The sequence below is a fragment of the Mustela erminea genome, chromosome 8, assembly GCF_009829155.1.
Source record: "Mustela erminea isolate mMusErm1 chromosome 8, mMusErm1.Pri, whole genome shotgun sequence".
In the NCBI taxonomy this organism is placed as follows: Eukaryota; Metazoa; Chordata; class Mammalia; order Carnivora; family Mustelidae; genus Mustela; species Mustela erminea.
In genome coordinates, this window is record NC_045621.1 from 14,814,563 (window position 1) to 14,833,801 (window position 19,239).

General features: G+C 36.7%; 1 protein-coding gene across 5 annotated transcripts in view; it reads right to left on the reverse strand.

The window, feature by feature from the left end:
• Positions 1–19,239, reverse strand: part of RAPH1 (Ras association (RalGDS/AF-6) and pleckstrin homology domains 1) — a 105,026-nt gene that overhangs the window by 33,251 nt on the left and 52,536 nt on the right. For 2 of the 5 annotated variants that reach the window (XM_032354521.1, XM_032354522.1), the window contains 2 exons: positions 15,345–15,425; positions 8,045–8,119 (listed from right to left, as the gene is read on the reverse strand). The exons of 1 other annotated variant lie outside the window; for it this stretch is intronic. In XM_032354521.1, coding sequence (XP_032210412.1) covers positions 8,045–8,119; positions 15,345–15,425 — 156 coding nt within the window. The remainder of the gene's footprint in view (positions 1–8,044; positions 8,120–15,344; positions 15,426–19,239) is intronic. 2 more of the 5 variants (XM_032354519.1, XM_032354518.1) reach the window with 2 other exon arrangements.

Genomic DNA, 19,239 nt, shown 5'->3' on the forward strand with positions numbered 1-19,239 from the left:
GGGCTATGTGCTGGCCTCCACTTTGCCATACCTGCACAGTCCCTCGACTCAGAATTTATACCTGCCTCTGAAGCATGGGCAATCTTCTGCATACTAATGTTTTGTTTTATTATACTGAAAATGTATTATCATCATCAAACAGCAGAAAAAAGTCAATTTATTTCTTTGCAACCACATAAAAAATCCTTAATAAAAAATACAGGTATGTTCTTATCAATATACTAATGCAAAGAGAGAAGTCTGCATTATACTCTGGGCTTCATTCTGCTTTGAAAAGTACACAATATAATCAATGTCTCATGTTAGTAAACTCAAATTTGTTTCTATTAATTCACTGATGAAATTTTTAAATGCTAAATATAATTTTCCAAATATTTAACTTCTAGTAACTTCTATATAAAATTTAGATTATAAATAGTAATAAAATTATCAAGAACTATAATTATACCATTTACTTTTTCCTAAAATAACATATAGTATTGTAACACCAGTACTTACTTGTACTTTCCAGCAATAGGCCATTGTACACTGTAGTCTTAATCTTCAGTTGAGAAAAACTCATATAAGTAAATTTTCACTTTGTATGAAGGATTACTTTCCAACTCTAAGTTTTTGATTACTCTTGAAAACATCTAAGGAAAATATACACTGCCATCTTACATATTCCTATATTTAATATAAGACTTAAAAGAAAGATCTAGTTATATCAGCTACTTTTATCTGCTCTGGATTATGATTAAAAGCCATCCGTTTCACACTCTAAGCTATCTTCCCTCATTTCAAGCTTAGTAGTTACTACGGTAGAACAGAACGAGAAAACAGTAAGTAGTTAGAAAGACAGTGGAGCTTGTTTGCCAGAAATCCGATCCTTTTCAATGAGAGGAGCCAGTGAATTAACATCATAACCAAGGTGTGGAAATACTATCTGTAAACCCAATTAGACAGAGAACAAAGAACTTTATTTTAACAATGGAAGGGGTAAGGTAAGACTTGATTCTTAAAACTGTTATAGATGTATTCATTTGATTAAAAAATCAAATCATTGTATCGCCTTTATGCAAACAAACAAATAACATAATTATAAAATATGTTGCCTGTGTATTGTAAAATAATTTTTTTTCTTTTTAATGCAGGCTATACAAATGAGATCACTATGCTACTGTCATTAAAACTCTCAGTTTCTGGAATAATTCGTTTTAGATAAACAAATCATTGTTAGTTTAATTACCAAACCCTGTGTTTCTGATGAGTATAGCACTACTCTAGAAAGGAATTTTGAATACTATCATTTCCCAGTGGTTTCATAAAACCAGTTGACAGTTTTGTTGTTGTTGTTGTTGTTTTTGAAGAGAAAAAGGGAAGCAGGAGCTTTATGAATGTCTTCTCAATAGGATAATGACCTTCTGTTTCTCATGGCTCATTTGACACATCTTTGTATTAGTATGAACGGCTGTTACAGAAAGGAAAAATTTACCAAGGCATATTTTCAAGTTTTACTTCATGTCTCTGAAAGGCAAATTTAAATCTTGAAGTCTGATAAGGAAAGACTGATACATAAAATCAATGCTTTGTGTATGTGGAATATAAACATGAACTTCTAAAAGGCTAAATTCTTTTATAGCCTTGTAATTATTCTGCAGAAATTAAAAAAAAATCCCCCAAGCCAAGAATATTTTTAAGAGAAAAATACTCAAAAGAGTAAGACAAGAATTTTGAAAAAGCTATAGACTAGGAGAAAATATTTGAAATTTATCAAACTTATCTGATAAAAGGCTATCTAAAATATTCAAAGAAACTTAAAATTTAATTTAGCCATTTAAAAAAATTTACCCATTTAAAAAACAGGTAAAAGTCATGAACAAACAACTCACCAAAGAAGGTACACAGATAGCAAATAAGCCCATGAAAAGATGCTCAATATCATATATCTTTAGGGAACACCAAATTAAAACGAGCTATCACTATACAACCTATTAAAATGGCCAAAATCTGAAAAACTGAAAACATCAAATGTTGGTGAAATAGAGGATCAACAAGAACTCACATACATTGCTGGTGGGAATGAAAAACGACAAAGCCACACTGGAAGATAGTTTGGTGGTTTCTAATAAAACAAACATGCTCTTACAATATGATCCAGTCATCATGCTCCTTAAGATCTACCCAAAGGAGGTGAAAACTTCCCTCCACCCAGAAATCTGCACACAGATGCTTCTAGCAGCATTACTCCTAATTGCTAAAACTTAAAAGCAATGCAGAGAGCCTTCAGGAGCTGAATGGTAAACTGTGCTACATCCAGACAATGGAATATTACTCAGTGCTAAAAGGAAATGATCAAGCCATGGAAAGACACTGAGGAAACTTAAATGCACATTACTAAGTGAATGAAGCCAATCTGAAAAGGCTGCATACTGTATGATTCCAACAATATGACGTTCTGAAAAAGGCAAAACTATGGAGATGGTAAAAAGATTATGGTTGCTAGGGGCTGGGGAGCAGGAGGGATGACTAGGTGGAACACAGCACTTTTGTCCGAGCGAAGCTATACTGCCTGACGCGGTGTAGGACATGTCATTACACATTTGTGCAAATTCACAGAATGAAAAACATGAAGAGGGAACCCTAATGTAAACTGTGGACTCTGGGTGATAATGATGTGTCAAGAAAGGTTCGTCCGTTGTATCGAATATACCACTCTGGTGTGGGATGCTGATTACAGGGAGGCTATGCACTTGTGGGGGCAGGTAGTATATGGGAAATCTCTGTACCTTCCCCTCCAATTTACTGTGCATCTAAAACTGCTCTAAAAGAATTCAGTTTATTTATTTATTTAAAGATTTTATTTATTTATTTGACAGACAGAGATCACAAGTAGGAAGAGAGGCAGGCAGAGAGAGAGGACGAAGCTGGCTTCCCACTGAGCAGAGAGCCCAATGTGGGGCTCGATCCCAGGACCCTGGGATCACGACCTGAGCCGAAGGCAGAGGCTTAACCCACTGAGCCACCCAGGCGCCCCAGAATTCAGTTTATTTTAAAAAGACATATACAAATTTAAATAATTACATTCTGATATTGGTTAGAAATATAAAAATAGTACTTTCACACTCCCATTTTATTGTAATATTATTTGCCAAATACAACAGAACACAACCAGTGCTATCTTCTGAAGGACTGATATAAAAAGTCATTTAATTTTAAGATTAGTTTAAACTAAGTTTCTGTTCTACAGGCTAGCAGGAAAAATGCTGACATGGTGGAAGAAAGGATTAAAGAAACAAGAGATTCAGTGCAACCATTTAACATACATTAAACAAATTGGATTTCCTAGCCATCAATAAGAAACCATCTTTTTGGAAAGCACCTAGGTGGGGCTATTTTAATTAGCTCTTTCATTTGCTCAAAATAATACTCTTTAGTAACTACATAAATTGATCTGTTTTAAAACTGTTATCAAATTCAAATTTAGGAGCTATGTGCTTAATTTCAGCATAGGCAAATTTTAGTTTATTCTTCTCCAGTTTATCAACAAGGATGATCTTTGCTAGAAGCTTTTTGAAGAAACAACTGATCAAGATACTTCTTACTTTTAGAGTCTGAATATCATCACCGGAGCAGAACTGAAAATAGAAATACTTGTATCAAACTGCAAGAGTCATAGTGTTTTATGCTTCCCATGGATAACCTGTTTCTCAGAAAGTTTGACCTTTACCTACATTACCATGGTAGATATATTCGTACCTTTACTTTTAACCATTACAACCCAGGAGAGGAAGAAATTGTTTTAAGCTCATATAGCATGCAAGATCAATAAATCTTTGCTGATGTGATTAGACTGTATAGGAAGAAGATACTTGATAGTTTACTTATTAAGGCAATGTAAGTCTTTGTTCAATGTCTGCAGCCTAATTTCAATACAAAGAACAAAGCTTTATTCATCTCATGTTCTCCTCTTTTTGGTAATGCAGACAACCTCAAGGTCTTAAGTCTTCAGCCCCCTTATCTTCTGACTATCCTTTTCTTCACCTTGTCTGTTCCTCAGTCATCCTCAACATAAGTAAAAGATATCTCACACGTATAACAACTTTCTCTTCTACCCTGTCTCTTAAAAGAGCAAAAGACAACCCATTTTCTACCTGAAAAACTCCTGCGCAGCTATCACTAACCATCAAATGCCAAGTCTCCTCAAATTTACATAAAGAACAAAAACTCAGTGAAGATCTTATGATTAAATGAAAGCCAATGCTGTGGTTACAAAGTGTTAAAGCACTCTCTTGAGTGTAAAAATTAGAATACTGACAGAAAGAGTGACAGTTGCTAAGAGACGGCCAGTGAATTTCTTCAACCAAGAAATTATTAAGGCTTTGTTGGTTCAGAACAAATCCAGCTGAAATTAAGGGGCTCAAAATGAATTAACAGTTTCTGTAGGATGTAGTTTATTTCACATTTTACAACAATAAGAAGTTATATCAATTTTAAAAGGTTCAAAGAAAACTTGGAGTGGTAATTAGTTCACTGCCAATTAAATGCTCTACTCTATAAAATTACTTAGAGCCAAAATAATTACTTTACTTCCCTGACAATGAAAAAGATTCTCATTGAGAAGAGAACAACTGAACATCTAAAGCTTACCACACACAATGAGGTGTGTTACACATGGTATCTCATTTAATTCCCAATAATGCAAGGCCAATATCACTATTATATACATTGTACGGATGAACTAAGGCTCAGAAAGACTAATCTTTCTAAGATCATACAGGCAGTTACCAAATGACTGACTACTTGCTCTCTCCACTATGTCATAAAGGTACAGCATAAACGAATGGGATAGCAGGAAATTAAAACCACTTGTCAAAAAATGAAAGACTTACAGTAACATAATAGCATTTTTATAACTTCTCTGAAGCAAAGAAAATGGTGGTTAACATTACAACAGTTCTCGAAGGTTATTAAAGGACCATTCTGTGACAGATGTGTGTTGAGACTGAAGGTTTGGGTCTGACTGCAGGAGCTTCCATTTCATAAGAGACAAAACAATAAAGAAATAGATGCGTGGTTAGTCAGGGACAAATCCTATGGGGAAAAAAAAAATAACGCAGGGTAGAGGAGTGAAGGATGACAAAAAAATGCACTGTGAGATGAAGAGGTTAGGAAAGGCATTTAGAAGAGTAACCAGAGATTTAAGGGCACCAATCAGCAGTATGTCCTTTGCCCACTGTACCCATTTATAGTACTAATGCCATTCCTAGAAGAAACTGGTTGGCACTGATTTTAGAGGTTCCCAGCTCAGAGCTGTATGTGGGATAGTTATTTCATTAATAGTGGTATAGTGACAACTGGATTTTGGATAGGAAAAAAAAAAACCAAACATCTTTTTGGTGCTCTGGCCTAGGCGCAGTGCTACTATGTTCATTCTACTGTGTACTAACTACTGGGTGTTACAATGTCTTAGTTTGGAAAAGTGTGTATCAGAGATGGGTAACTGGGGTACCATGCTTTCTGGGTAAGGGGAGCCAGACTGCCACACAGATGGCATGCAAGACGTGTAAATCCATTTGGTTTCAAAACAACCAAGTGCCCTGGTATTGAGGGCACTGACATTGACAGGCTCCTATAGTTTGGGTTATTTAGGAATTTCTGCTACCTCCTTGGCTCCATGCCCCATCCTAGCCTAAATGTTTAGATTCTATGCTAGTGAATCACATTCCTGCTCAAATTTCATATGTATAAGCAGGGTAGTACGTAGGAGGAAGCTGGAGCCCGATGTTGGCTACACACACCAGCAATTCCAACACTTGGGTAATGGGAGAAGAGTGGATCCAAGCAGGGATGGCTGGTGCCGCAGTTGGTATTACTGTCTCTTGGGCACACGGAGATGAGAAATTACTGACTGCATTTACCCATAACTTGCAAAGAAAAACTCTCCCTGTGGTAGGAACTTCGTATTGTTCACTGCTATATTTCCAGGGTAGTGAACATAGTAGGTATTGAAGTATCTGTTGAATGGATGAAGTTATTCTCTTCAACAGTCTGCCACTTCATTTAGAAAAAAATACAAAGTCCTTAACGCACCTTGAATAATCTGGTTCCTGCCTACTTCTCCAACCTCAAATCAAGACACTCACTCCTATCTTCATTCAACTACCGTGGCTCCAGCAACATAGCCTTTTCTCAGCTTCTCAAACCTGCCAAATTCTTCTCCCTGGGCTTATCTATCTACATGGAACGCTAACCTTCACCTTCAAGCTGGCTTTGCAGCCCCCAACCTTTAGGTTAAATAGTGCCCCCTTAGAAGGGCCTTTTCTGATCTTATCATTTAAAGGAAATGTACCCCTAGTACCCTCCCCAGTATTCCCTAATGAACCTTTGCTTCCTCCACAGCTCTTAACATGATTTAAATTTGTTTACACTTGCCCATTAATATTTTTTATCTATCTTCCTAAGCAGACTGTGAGCTCCTGAGGGAGGCAGAATATGTCCATTTTATACAAAGTTATATGCCAGCCCCAGGATAATACATGACTCAGCAAATATTTGTTCAATAAATAAACAATGGAAATGGTAAAACTATTACATCTGAGAGCAGTGTACAAAATGGACTGGAGGAAGGGAAGGCAAGAATGTAGAAACAGTGTGGTAGCTCTGATAAGAGGTCAGGAGCTATTTCAGGGTGGTGGCAATGGGAACAAAATGGATGAGTGAATTTAATCCTGCAAATTCTTCAATAGAGCTTTAAGATAATAACTGAGAAGGAAAAAGGCACCATGGATGGTAGAGGGCTTACACCTTGGTAACCGGCAGAGTAGCAGCATTCTGAATAGAAACAGCAATGTCACAAGAAGGATATAAATTGTGAGGCAGCAGGGTGAATGTAGGTAAGGAAGCTAGAGATCTGTGGGACTGGAGGTGCTGGTAAAATCCTGGTAATCTTCCAAGAAATAACTGAGTGACCAGGAAATATACTGCTCTTAGGTAGAGAGATCTTATCTAGAACAGAGATCCTACTTGAAGTCATCAGTGCAAATTGCAGGGAAAGAGAGAGTAAAAAGAGGAGGAGCTGAGGAAAAGAAAGACCTTTGCTATGATTATAAAGTATAATATGGCTATTATTCACTTAGACTTCTACATTTCCCTAATCTTAAGCTGTTTCTAGATCTACTTTAAAGAGAAACTCAAGCAAGAGAAAGCAAGATGTCTCTTGGGTCTTCTCTTTGAGCTGCTTCTCAGGGAGGTTTTAGTCATAGTCTTAATACCCCCTTTCAAAAATTTATAACCTTAATAAATTTAAAAAAAACCTTAGACATAATAATAACTTATAGACATTACCCATAATTACCATTATATTCCAAAGTAAATATCTATAACCAAGTCCAATATTCTTAAATTTAACATTTAAATATGATAATGAAATAAAAACATGACATGAAAAGAGGTCAGAATCTATTTACTTCCCTACTTTGTTACTGCTTAGTTAATAATGACAATGGCTAAACAATTTTAAATTGATGTAAAATATTAGCCCAGTGAAAATCCCGTTGGACTGACTGAAACCATTCTGAGAGCGGATAACTGAGAAATTAAAACTGCAGTCTTCTCTTCCAATTTGATTAAGCTACTGTAAAGTAAGATTCTGTTTATATAAATATTTTAATTTATAATACAAGCATGAATTAGAAAACAAAATTTGCTAAAGAAACTCACAGCATGGATAGATAACCACTAGTAATAAAAGTTTAAATTAGAGCAACGTTTTTAGACTTTAAAATAAAGTGTTAAACTAGAAAAAGTGTAACATATTTGGGAAGATGGCCAGGTATTTACAATATTTACAGTATTTTCGGATATTGAGAGTAGAATATTGTATCTTAAGTCATTAAGATCATAAATAATTACTTCAGTAAGAGAAAAAAATAACTATAACAACAAAGATGCTGAAATAAGAAAGCATAATCTAGGAAATCTGAGAACACAATCAAAACCAGAAATTATATTCTACCTGAAAGACAATAAATATTTACATGCAGGTGGAAAGAAGTAGTATCACCTTGGTCAGCAAATGAGAAGGTTTTCCTGCAATGTTTCTCAGAAGAAGGGAGGTTTCCCTGTCCAGATAGGAGTGCTTGTGCAGAAAAAGAGAGAGAAAAACAAAAAAGGCAAAAGAAGTCAGTGGAGGTTTTATGTGTTTAAAATATAAAGCAGACAAAGAATGTTTCTCTATCATTAATCTCATGTCTTTTTCCTACAGTGAAATGTGTCCATAAGAAAACTTTAAAAAAGAAAAACAAACAAACAAACAAACAAAAAAACCCAAAAAACAGAAAGAAAGAAAAGGATGGGGAGACAGACACCACTGATGCCAAGAGGCATGTCCTAGCCAACTCGGGCCAGTCCCTTACTGCGAAAATGGACCATGCGCTGCCTAGATCACAGAGCCAGCCTGTCTTCTAGGGAGGCCTTTGCGAGTGCTGTGCACACAGCACAGATAACAGGTGTTGAGACCAATGACTAAATAGAAGCCTTCCTCTTATTAAAGCTGATAAAGACCCCTATAGCTTTAAGTAGTATATTCTTGTGAAAATAGAGTAAGACTTTTAAAAACTCTTTCAAAACTCTGCAAGTATTTCTGATCAATTCAATGACAGCTTTTTTCCAAGAGAAAAAAATGTGCATAAGTATTTTGCCTAATGGATATCACCTGTTTTCAGTAAAATCTTAATTCACTCATTACATCAGAATACTAATAAGACTATACTGCACAGTAAAGGACTTACATAGCAGACAAATGACATAAAAAAATATTAAGTAGAGCTCCTTTAAATTGTTAAATTAATTTAAGCAATTAATATACTTTCATAAAAATGATCTGTGAATAACAAAGGCCTTAACTACCGTTTTCCCCCGTGGTAAATTTTTAGTAACATGTTTAAGGTAAGTGTATGCAATTGTATTTAAACCCAGAGTATAAATTAGAGTCATTTCCATATAAACGTAATTCAGACTTGCGTGTCCCTAAATAATTCTGAATTAGGAACTATTTTTTAATGCAATGTAATTACTAACCACCATTTAAAGTAATACACTGGCACATTCAGTTGAGTATCCCACTCTTGGTTTTGGTTGGGGTCCTGACCTCGGGTCATGGGACTGAGCCTCCATACAAGCTCTGCACTCAGTGTGGAGTCTGCTTGGGACTCTCTCTCCCCACCCTCTCTGTCCCACCCCCAAACCTGAAATAAATAAATCTATCTTAAGAAAAAGAAAAAAAAAAAAACAATGGTGCAGCTGAGTGACGTTATAGAAAATATTCTATGTTGTTGTATTTTATAAATCTAACAATGTATCAAGTTATTCTTAAGAAAAATGTTCTTTGGAAAGAAGTATTAGAGCAGTAGCCACTCCTAGTTCACTGTCACAGATAATAAAACACATTACTTCAAGATTAGAAACACTGTTAAAGAATACTAATCTTTGGGGTACCTGGGTGGCTCAGTTGTTAAGCGTCTGTCTTTGGCCCAGGTCATGATCCCAGAGTCCTAGGATCGAGACCCGCATGGGGCTCCCTTCTCAGTGGGAGGCCTGCTTCTCCCTCTCCCACTCTCCCTGCTTGTGTTCCCTCTCTCACTGTCTCTGTTAAATAAATAAATAAGATCTTAAAAAAAAATTAATCTTTGCTCATATCTACACTATGTTGTTTGCTATATAGAATTTTATTGCCTATGCATTTTTTTTGCTTTTGTTAAATTTTTTATTTTTTTTTTAAATTTTATTTATTTATTTGACAGAGAGAGAGAGAGAGCACAAGCAGGCAGAGAGAGAGGAGGAAGCAGGCTCCCCGCTGAGCAGAGAGCCTGATGTGGGGCTCGATCCCAGGACCCTGGGATCATGACCTGAGCCGAAGGCAGAGGCTTAACCCACTGAGCCACCCAGGCGCCCTTTTTTTGCTTTTTTAAAAAAATATAAGATGAACCTTATAAGCATACCTGCCCTTTCACCCACTCCTGCAAAAAGAACAACAAAGGAAAAAAAAAAAAACCCAAGGTTAAAAAAAATTGGACATATTCATCAAGATTAGCACTTAACAGGGTCAAACAATAACAAGAACAGAGACAATTATCTCTAGGTCCTCATTTACCTAAATGGTATAATCCTCCTGAAGGTAAAGATTAGTTGGCTTCTCCAAAAGACACGAGGAAAGAGAAATTTCTAAAAATTCAATTTAATTTGAGGTTAACAACCTGCTAAGACCAGGGAGAAAACTGGGAAGGACAATTAAAAAGAGGAACTTTAACTTTTATTGCTCTTATTCCCATTCATTTTTTGCTATTCATATGTAATGGGACAAGTGTATTCTTACACAAATATGTAAAAAATAATTTATGTAAAACCTACTCCTATTTCCTTTATCTTACTCAAACATCAGTTCCTCAGAAAAAGATCCCCCAAATAAGTAAAATATCTATATTCAGGTCATTTTATTTTACATTCTTAAAAACAAATATGCTTCAGGCCATGAAAACAAATTTTTTGGTAAGTATAATCCCCGACATTAAGTTCAAGTTTAAACTTAAAATCTTTTAAGATTTACTCAATTAGTCCTAAACTCAGATCACCTCAAGATTTCTCAAATCACTAAAAAACAACAAACAAAAACAAAAAAAAACCCCCCAAAGCCCCCCAAAAACCTGTTTTATGATCATTAAGAAACAATGATATCTAACTGTATTTGTTTAAAGACTCAAAGGTGGAAGTTATCCATTTAAAAATATTAAAAGGTTTAAACAGCCTAAAATAAAAAGGAGATAATCATTATATTATTATAGCTAGAATACCAAAAAGAATCCACATCTAAAAAACTGAGACCAGGAAGAGCTGAACATGACAATAAATGGGGGGGGGGGGCAGTCCAGTAGCTACTCACGGCTTACTCACTAGCAGGGAGGGAAGCCAGGCCTGCAGGTTTCCTCTATCTAAGCTATAGGTATTTGTAGCAGAAAAAACAAAAACCTAGAAACCAGAAGAAGCAAACTCCTTCCTTCAAAATATCCTTCCTTTATCTATCTTTCCCTAATGGTGCTAATCATAAGTTGCTCTAGAATTCCTCAGAAAGGAGGTCAGGGGGTCGGGAGAATGTGTTACCGGAGAAAGATGTAAGAGGGGTGAGAAGAGTGGCGTACAGCGGACGACTGAGAACAGCAAAGGACACGGTGATTTGGACAAGTCTTTAACTCAACCTTCTGTCTTGCAACACCTTCTGATAACAAAAATACACACCACTTCATTTAAATAGGGCCTTCTTACATTTTCTTTCATTCACCACTAACCACACAAAGTCAGTGGCTTATTTTTAATCAATTTTCTGGTTTATTAGCTTATTTTCTTTCTCTCTTCCACTTTCCACTTTATTTATTTATTTATTTATTTATTTATTTATTTGGTTGCAACTTTGACCCTGGAACCATGCAAGGCATTGGAGATGCCAAGGTGACCAGGACAGGCATTCCTTGCTCTCACAAAGTTTAGAGTCTGATGGGGAAATTAAAGGACAAGGACAGTACAATGTGTTACGTGGTATGGAAGCAAGTAGGACGTACGGTACTTAACGCAAAATCAGGGGCTCAGAGGAAGTATTTTTGAAAAAGCTTGGAGTCCTGGAAGATGTGTAAGGAGCAGCTAGGAGTGCAGTGAGAGGAAGAGACAGAGAACAACTAAGGGTATCAGAGGATCTAAAAGGGGGTAGTACTGCCTTCAAGGTGACATTTCAGAAAATGGGTTATTTTGGGCTGTCACAATGAAGAGGAGGGGGGTGTAACAGGTATTTTTAGAAGAGAACGAGAATGCTGGATGCCCTGTAGCATGGAACAATGTCACATAATAGCAAGTAAAGTCCCACATCACACAGGAACTTTTATTGTCTTTATATGGAAAAATCACATAGATGGGAAATGCTGTTCATAACACAATCTGAGCTTAGAACCTAAGTCTATTTATTTAAATGTACAGTGTATTTTTTTTTTTTTTTTTTGCTGGGTACAGTATACTTTATTGATGGTACATGACAAGGTAGGGCTCCCCAAGCCCCTCCCCTTCTTCAGGGGGTCTGGGATGTTAACAGTGGAGGTTGGGAGATTCTCAGTGTTTTAGGGGATAAGTTGGGGCAGGGATTCCCCAGCAGCTGAGGGCCTCTTTCTTCCTCTTGCTCTGGCTGGGGCTGGTGGTGCAGGGGGCTCTTATTCCTTGGAGGCCATGTGGACCACAAGGTCCACCACCCGGTTGCTGTAGCCAAATTCATTGTCATACCAGGAAATGAGCTTGACAAAGTGGTCATTTAGAGCAATGCCAGCCCCAGCATCGAAGGTAGAGGAGTGGGTGTCACTGTTGAAGTCGCAGGAGACAACCTGGTCCTCAGTATACCCCAGGATGCCCTTAAGGGGGCCCTCTGATGCCTGCTTCACCACCTTCTTGATGTCATCATATTTGGCAGCTTTCTCCAGGCGGCAGGTCAGATCCACAACAGACACGTTGGGAGTGGGGACACGGAAGGCCATGCCAGTGAGCTTCCCATTCAGCTCAGGGATGTAAATATACAGTGTATTTTAAATACAATTTATTTCTGTATGATTTTAATATTCATTGACTTTTCCAAGAATGCTATTACCGTAAAGCAAATTGAGGGAAGCCAGCATTCTTTTGTTCAGAATTTACCAAAAGTTATTCATTATGTTGGAAAATCATTTCACCAAAGGAAACCCACCTTGAAAAGCTGCCAGTACCAAAACTGGCAGCATCGATATGCATTCTGTCACATCCAAGTACATGACAGGAGACATCTCAAATTCTTTTTCAGAAAATAACTAAGTACTATTAATGAAAAGACATGCCATGCAAGAATTCCTGAGGTTTATTAATAAAGGAGGTTTAAAAATACTCCACATTACTGTCTTATTTAAAATAATTACAACACAATAAAAAATCTAAACTGTAAAAATAAATACCAAAATCATTTTATCACTGCCTCATCCAAAGATGTAAGATAGGGAATGGTTTTATCACAATTATACATAAGACTTGGGTGCCTGGGTGGCTCAGTCAGTTAAGTGTCTGCCTTCTGCTCAGGTCATGAACTCAGGGTCCTGGGATCGAATCCTGCATCAGGCTCCCTGCTCAGGGGGGACTCTTGTTTCTTCACTCATGCTCTTTCTCTCTCTCTAAACAAAATCTTTAAAAAAAATTATACATAAGGCTCATTTATAAAAATTTTATACTTCCCATTTCTTTTGTTGGAGTCTATAAATTGTCTCAGCACATTATCCCTATTTTGTTTAAAGCTATTTTCTTTTTCTATTACCATATAGAGCTATGTTTTGTCTGCTATTACTTGTCACAACATGTTTTAGTTCCAGGTCCACCCAATTTCTGCTTTCTCTAACCTGTAAAAAATGACTTCTGATCTTTTCACCTGTCTTAAACCCATATTATAAGTGGGTGTATGATAATGTCATTGTGTCTTTTACTACAGTGGTGGCCAAACATTTAAAAACTGAAATACAAGGGCGCCTGGGTGGCTCAGTGGGTTGGGCCACTGCCTTCGGCTCGGGTCATGATTCCAGGGTCCTGGGATTGAGTCCTGCATCGGGCTCTCTGCTCAGCAGGGAGTCTGCTTCCTCCTTTTTCTCTCTGCCTGCCTCTCTGTCTACTTGTGATCTCTCTCTGTCAAAAAAACAAAAACAAAAACAAAAACAAAAACCTGAAATACATTATTATATTATAAGTAACCTTTTGGTTATTCTTCTCCATCATGGGTATTAGAGCATTAAATTCCTTTTAAAAAGCAGGTAGGTGGGTAGGTTAGATTATCTATGAATTTTTTTGAGCCAAAGATAGTGATTTAAATTATTTGTTATAAAATGGGGGTTCCAGGACTGAAAGGACTGGGAAGTAAAACAAGCAGATGACAATGCAAGTGTTGCAGCAAGCGTGGCTGATGCTGAAGAATGTAAGGGAGGGGCTGAAGGTGAGGTGAGGAAAGTGGTTTTCACTATGCTGGATATAAGCCATTAGTACATTGTGAAATCAATTCACTGGGTTACTGGGTTATTACCAGACAAGGAAAGGAAGCAGGGTTAAAGAGAATCTTATTCAGCTGGGTGGGGGTCAGGAACTTGGGGGAATTTTACACTTCACAGATGATTCTGAAGCAGCACTGTCCAACTGAATACAATACAAGTCACAAATACAAAATTTTCTAGTAACTACATTGAAAAGAAAAGAAAAAGCAAAATAAACATTAGTATCTTTTATTTACCTGAAAATATCCAAAGTAGTATAATTTTACAAAGTAATCAATAAAAAATACTGAGATATTTATATTTTTAAATACTAAATCTTTGAAATTCACACTGTATTTTATCTTTATAGCATATCTCAATTTGGATTAACCATATTTCAAGTGCTTAACAGCCACATGTGGCCAGTGGCTACCATAAGGAACAGCACAGATGTGAAGCATCTCAAATTTGAGACAAATTTCAGACTTGTTAACCACTGACCAGAGGATACAATTTTGAAGAAAGAAATTAGGTTTTCATTGAATCATCAGTGGAGAAAAGTCATTCTACTCGATAACCCCATTCTGAAGAACAGCTACATTTGTATCTTAAGAAATTTACAAAAGCCCTTAGTTTCAGAAAAGAAGAAAGCTTGTGGTTTTAGGCTCCAATATATAATTTTTCTATATCAGATATGCTACCAGCTATATAATCTTACCATAAGTAGTAATAGTCAATGGTATTGTATCATACAGTTGTTCATTTGTTTTCTGCTCATTTATTTTTAAACTTGGTTTAATTTTTTTTCTTTTTTTAAAATTTTTTATTTTTTTATAAACATATATTTTTATCCCCAGGGGTACAGGTCTGTGAATCGCCAGGTTTACACACTTTACAGCACTCACTAAAGCACATACCCTCCCCAATGTCCATAACCCCACCCCCCTTCTCCCAACCCCCGTCCCCCCAGCAACCCTCAGTTTGTTTTGTGAGATTAAGAGTCTCTCATGGTTTGTCTCCCTCCCAATCCCATCTTGTTTCATTGATTCTTCTCCTACCCACTTAAGCCCCCATGTTGCATCACCACTTCCTCATATCAGGGAGATCATATGATAGTTGTCTTTCTCTGCTTGACTTATTTCGCTAAGCATGATACGCTCTAGTTCCATCCATGTTGTCGGGTTTAATTTTTACTAAAAAAACCTTAGGTTTATGACCAGATTTCATCATCAGGAGTTCTAAAGAATGTATTCTGCACTGCTATGTACGTAGTCACACGGACACATTTACAGAACTTACAGGTGTCAGCTCAGCCTGTTCTTCTGTGAAGTCAATATGATGCTTGGCCTGCTTGCTGGAACATCTCAGAGAGATAGCATGCTGTGAAAATGCAGGAAGGAAGAAAATGATAGGTAAAGGAGGTGGAAAAGGGCCAGTCTCATCATCATGCAGGAAGAGAAAAAGATCACTGAAATGAATTGTTGAAACAAAACTGTAATGAAAAGTTGCATGCATCTTTCATTCTATTTTGCAAAAATGAAAGAACCAGATGATCCTAACCCTTGATATCTTCAGGATAACCTCACTTCTGGACAGCAGAGCTCTATAGGAGAATACAAAGTCCAGTGCCAATTCCTGGTTTAACTGGGCCTTGACTGCTGTTTAGCAGTACTCTTATTCCTCTCTTCCCGTCACTCCCTAAGTCATTCCCTCTAAGATCATTCTAAGTAGTTTCCAAGTTGGTCAAGCTTCTAGTTTCACCCTTTATCTCTTCATATGACCTCACTTCCCCCCTCCTGGTACTAAGAATATCACATCCATTAAGAGGATTTTCATCACTAAAATGAATCCTGTAAGTGCACCCCTATTCTCCTCCTCCTCTCCATTTCTGTATGAATAAATATGTATTTCCCTCTAAAGTTAAGCATGTCCTACATCCCACTCATTGCCCCTCTTTCTCAAGTCTCTGATACTCAACTACTACAGCTTATTGGGAGTGTGAAAGACAGAAAAATATTTAATACTTCTGGGTATACACCTCTTGTTAAACTAGTGTCTTCTCCTTTTCACTGCCAAATTTCCTGAATTTGGCTACCCTCCACATACCACTCAATTTCCCACAATCTAGCATCCATCCCTCTCCGAAGTCTGAATACTCTGGGTTGTAATGCATTCTGTAATTCATTCTCAAAGTCATCCGTGACCTTTTAACTGGGGTTTTCTGTCTTTCCTATCATAGCACTTATCACACTGTACTGAAATTGAAATTGCTTGGTTGTCTGTATTGACACCCTCTTCTCACACTATAAATCATAAACTCGTAAGCACATTGTGTATTACATTCACATTTCATCCCTTAGAGCCCAGTGTACTGCAGAGGTAATCAAATATTTAGGGCACGTGTGAATAACTATTTCTTCTTGAACTTCATGCCACAAGCTTGACCAGATCAAGACTATTTTCGCTTTGCCTTCTCTACATTATCGCCTTAAACATATTCAATAGCACTGTGTAAATCACTATTATCAATGGCAGGCCTATCAAATCAATATTGTCAATACCCTCATTCTTGGAAAATAAATAAATATAGACTGAACTATTAAAGGCTAAAAAACATAACAAATGCAACTGACTCTAAAATGGTTCAGGAAAACAAATGTATATATAAAAGAACAATAAAGCAAGTGTTGCAAAATGCTAAAAAATCAGTGAATCTGAGTAATGAGTTTCTGAGTTCTTCGTGCTATTCTTTCAATTTTTTGAGTTTCGTATTATTTTAAAACAAAAAGCTTTTAAAAAATCTATTCTCTGTAGACTCAATCTCACACAAACTCTCCATATTTCCAAATGCTTATTGGTTAATTAAAAATCTAAATCTGTGGTGTTCAGAAGAAGAGATGACTGCCTATATACTATGTTATTAAAAAGTATGATGGAACATTAGTTCTTAAAATTCAGCACATCCTCACCAAAAATGAATGTAGCAAGGTGACAAAAACAGTAGAAATAGTACATGTGTGAAGATTAAATGCTGTTACATTAATAAAGATGGAAAGGAATTATGGGATGATATAAACAGTTTATTTAATATTAGTTTCCATTTCTACAAAATATTTAAACACTTTTCTATAAAAACAAGTAAACAAACAAAAAACAAAAACCGCTCCCAAACCCAATTTTTACCTCAAAATGAATCTGAGGATCAATTCTACACATCATTTTTGCTCTAAACATGTTCAGTTCTAGAGACTTTTGTTTGTTATCAAGCTATCAAATTCTCCAACAATCCCTCAAAAACTCTTCGCAAAATTAGTTATGGATCACCATTTTCTTGAATTGAATCTGTAACATGTTAGAGAAGTACCATTTTCAAGTCAGAATCTTGTGCTGCTGTGGGGGTTGGGGGATGGCAGGTGTATAGAAAAGCACTGATCTCACATAGACGCCAAACCATAATCAAGAAATGGCCTTATACCAAAGAACAAAATAAAACACTTCCTTTTGATAGCCAATACCTTAGATTACAATGGGAAAAAAGAAGTGAAAGTCTGTGAACATGCATTAGTGTTTCAATAAAACAGATTTACATTCATCCTTTGCTGACATGTGTGCACTTTTCACAAACATTAAAAATGAGCAAAGCACTAATGGTAACGAATGCAGACCTCAGGGCTGGAGTAACTAGGTTAGGGCTTCAGCCCAGCTGTTTACTGACAATGTGACTCTAGGCTTACTGTTTAACCTGCTTTCTCACGGTAAAATAGAGGGATAACAGCATTTTCTCCAAAAGTTGCCATAAGAATTAAGTGAATAACATTACTATTATTACACAAGTGAGGAACCACCAGCCCTCATCTGAATTTCATTTAAGCCTCAATTCATTTAAGGTAGAGCTAGTTTACATTTGTTAAATTTTAACAATACATGCAGGAATATACTAAAACATCACAAGATGGGGATGTTACTGCATAAACATAAATCTCTTTGCCCTTTTTCTTCTGCCCTTATAGCTCTATCTCTAGGTCTGGGTCTAAGAGCATTGGCCAGTCTAGCCTTGTCTTGATTGTTCTTCAATTCTGTGATGTAGCAGTATGGTATTGCAGTGTGAGTTCTACAACCTGACTGTCTGGGTTCAAATCCGGGGGAACTTAGCCACTCTCTGCCTCAGTTCCTTCCACTGTGAAAACGGGGGTAATGGTATCTATTCGACAAGACACCGTGCAGAGTCAGCTTGTTGTTAAATACAATGTCCAACACAGAATAAGCACTCAGTAGAGTAGGGGATATTATTTTTCTATTTTACTCCCTCTTTTTTTCCTTCTCTCCTTTTACTAGCCATTATATAGCCAGTATGTGTCTGAATTCCTTCTAAAATTATTTCTTTTAGGGAGTCCGGGTGGCTCAGTTGGTTAAGCATCTGCCTTCAGCTTAGGTCACGATCCTGGGAGACCTGGGCTCCCTGTTCAGCAGGGAGTCTGCTTTTTCCTCTGCCCCTCACCCTAATCATGTTCTCTCTCTCACTCTCTTTCTCTCAAATAAATAAAATCTTTTTAAAAAATAAAAATTATTTATATTTTATAGTCCTCATCCATTTTAAAAACAGATAAATACATTTCTATTCTGGTTCCAAAAAAAGGTCCTTTTTGGGGACCTTCTTGGACCAACACACCTTTTTGTGTTGTGGACTAGCCCTCCACAACACAAAATAATGACAAAACAGACCTAAAATCAAATAATGATGATGTTTTATTTCTTCAGAGATGAAAAATGACACAGATTACTAGGAAATACACAAAATGAGAATCCTGGCGTATATGCCAATGTTGACTGGAGTAGCGTATTTTGAAAGTATGGTGAGAACTAGACTTTCACTATGCTTTTCATTAAATCTTCACCTCTTCTTTCATCTGAAACGTATTCTTTTTGCTATTTATTAACCTCACTAGGCCAGGGAAATCTGGAATTAAACACCAGATGGGTACATGTGAATAAATTTCAGTGAAATGTAGCAACACAGTCATTAGAATTTTAAGAATAACGTAGCTGCAATAACTGAGAAGTCAATTAATAATCCCCATCGTTTTAGATAGGTAGGCCTCTAAAAGTTTGAGGAAGCCCCGTGCTTTCATCCAGTTAATACTTCAGACCAAAGGTTGCTTGATAAGAATTTAGGACTTAAATGCCAGTGGGGCTC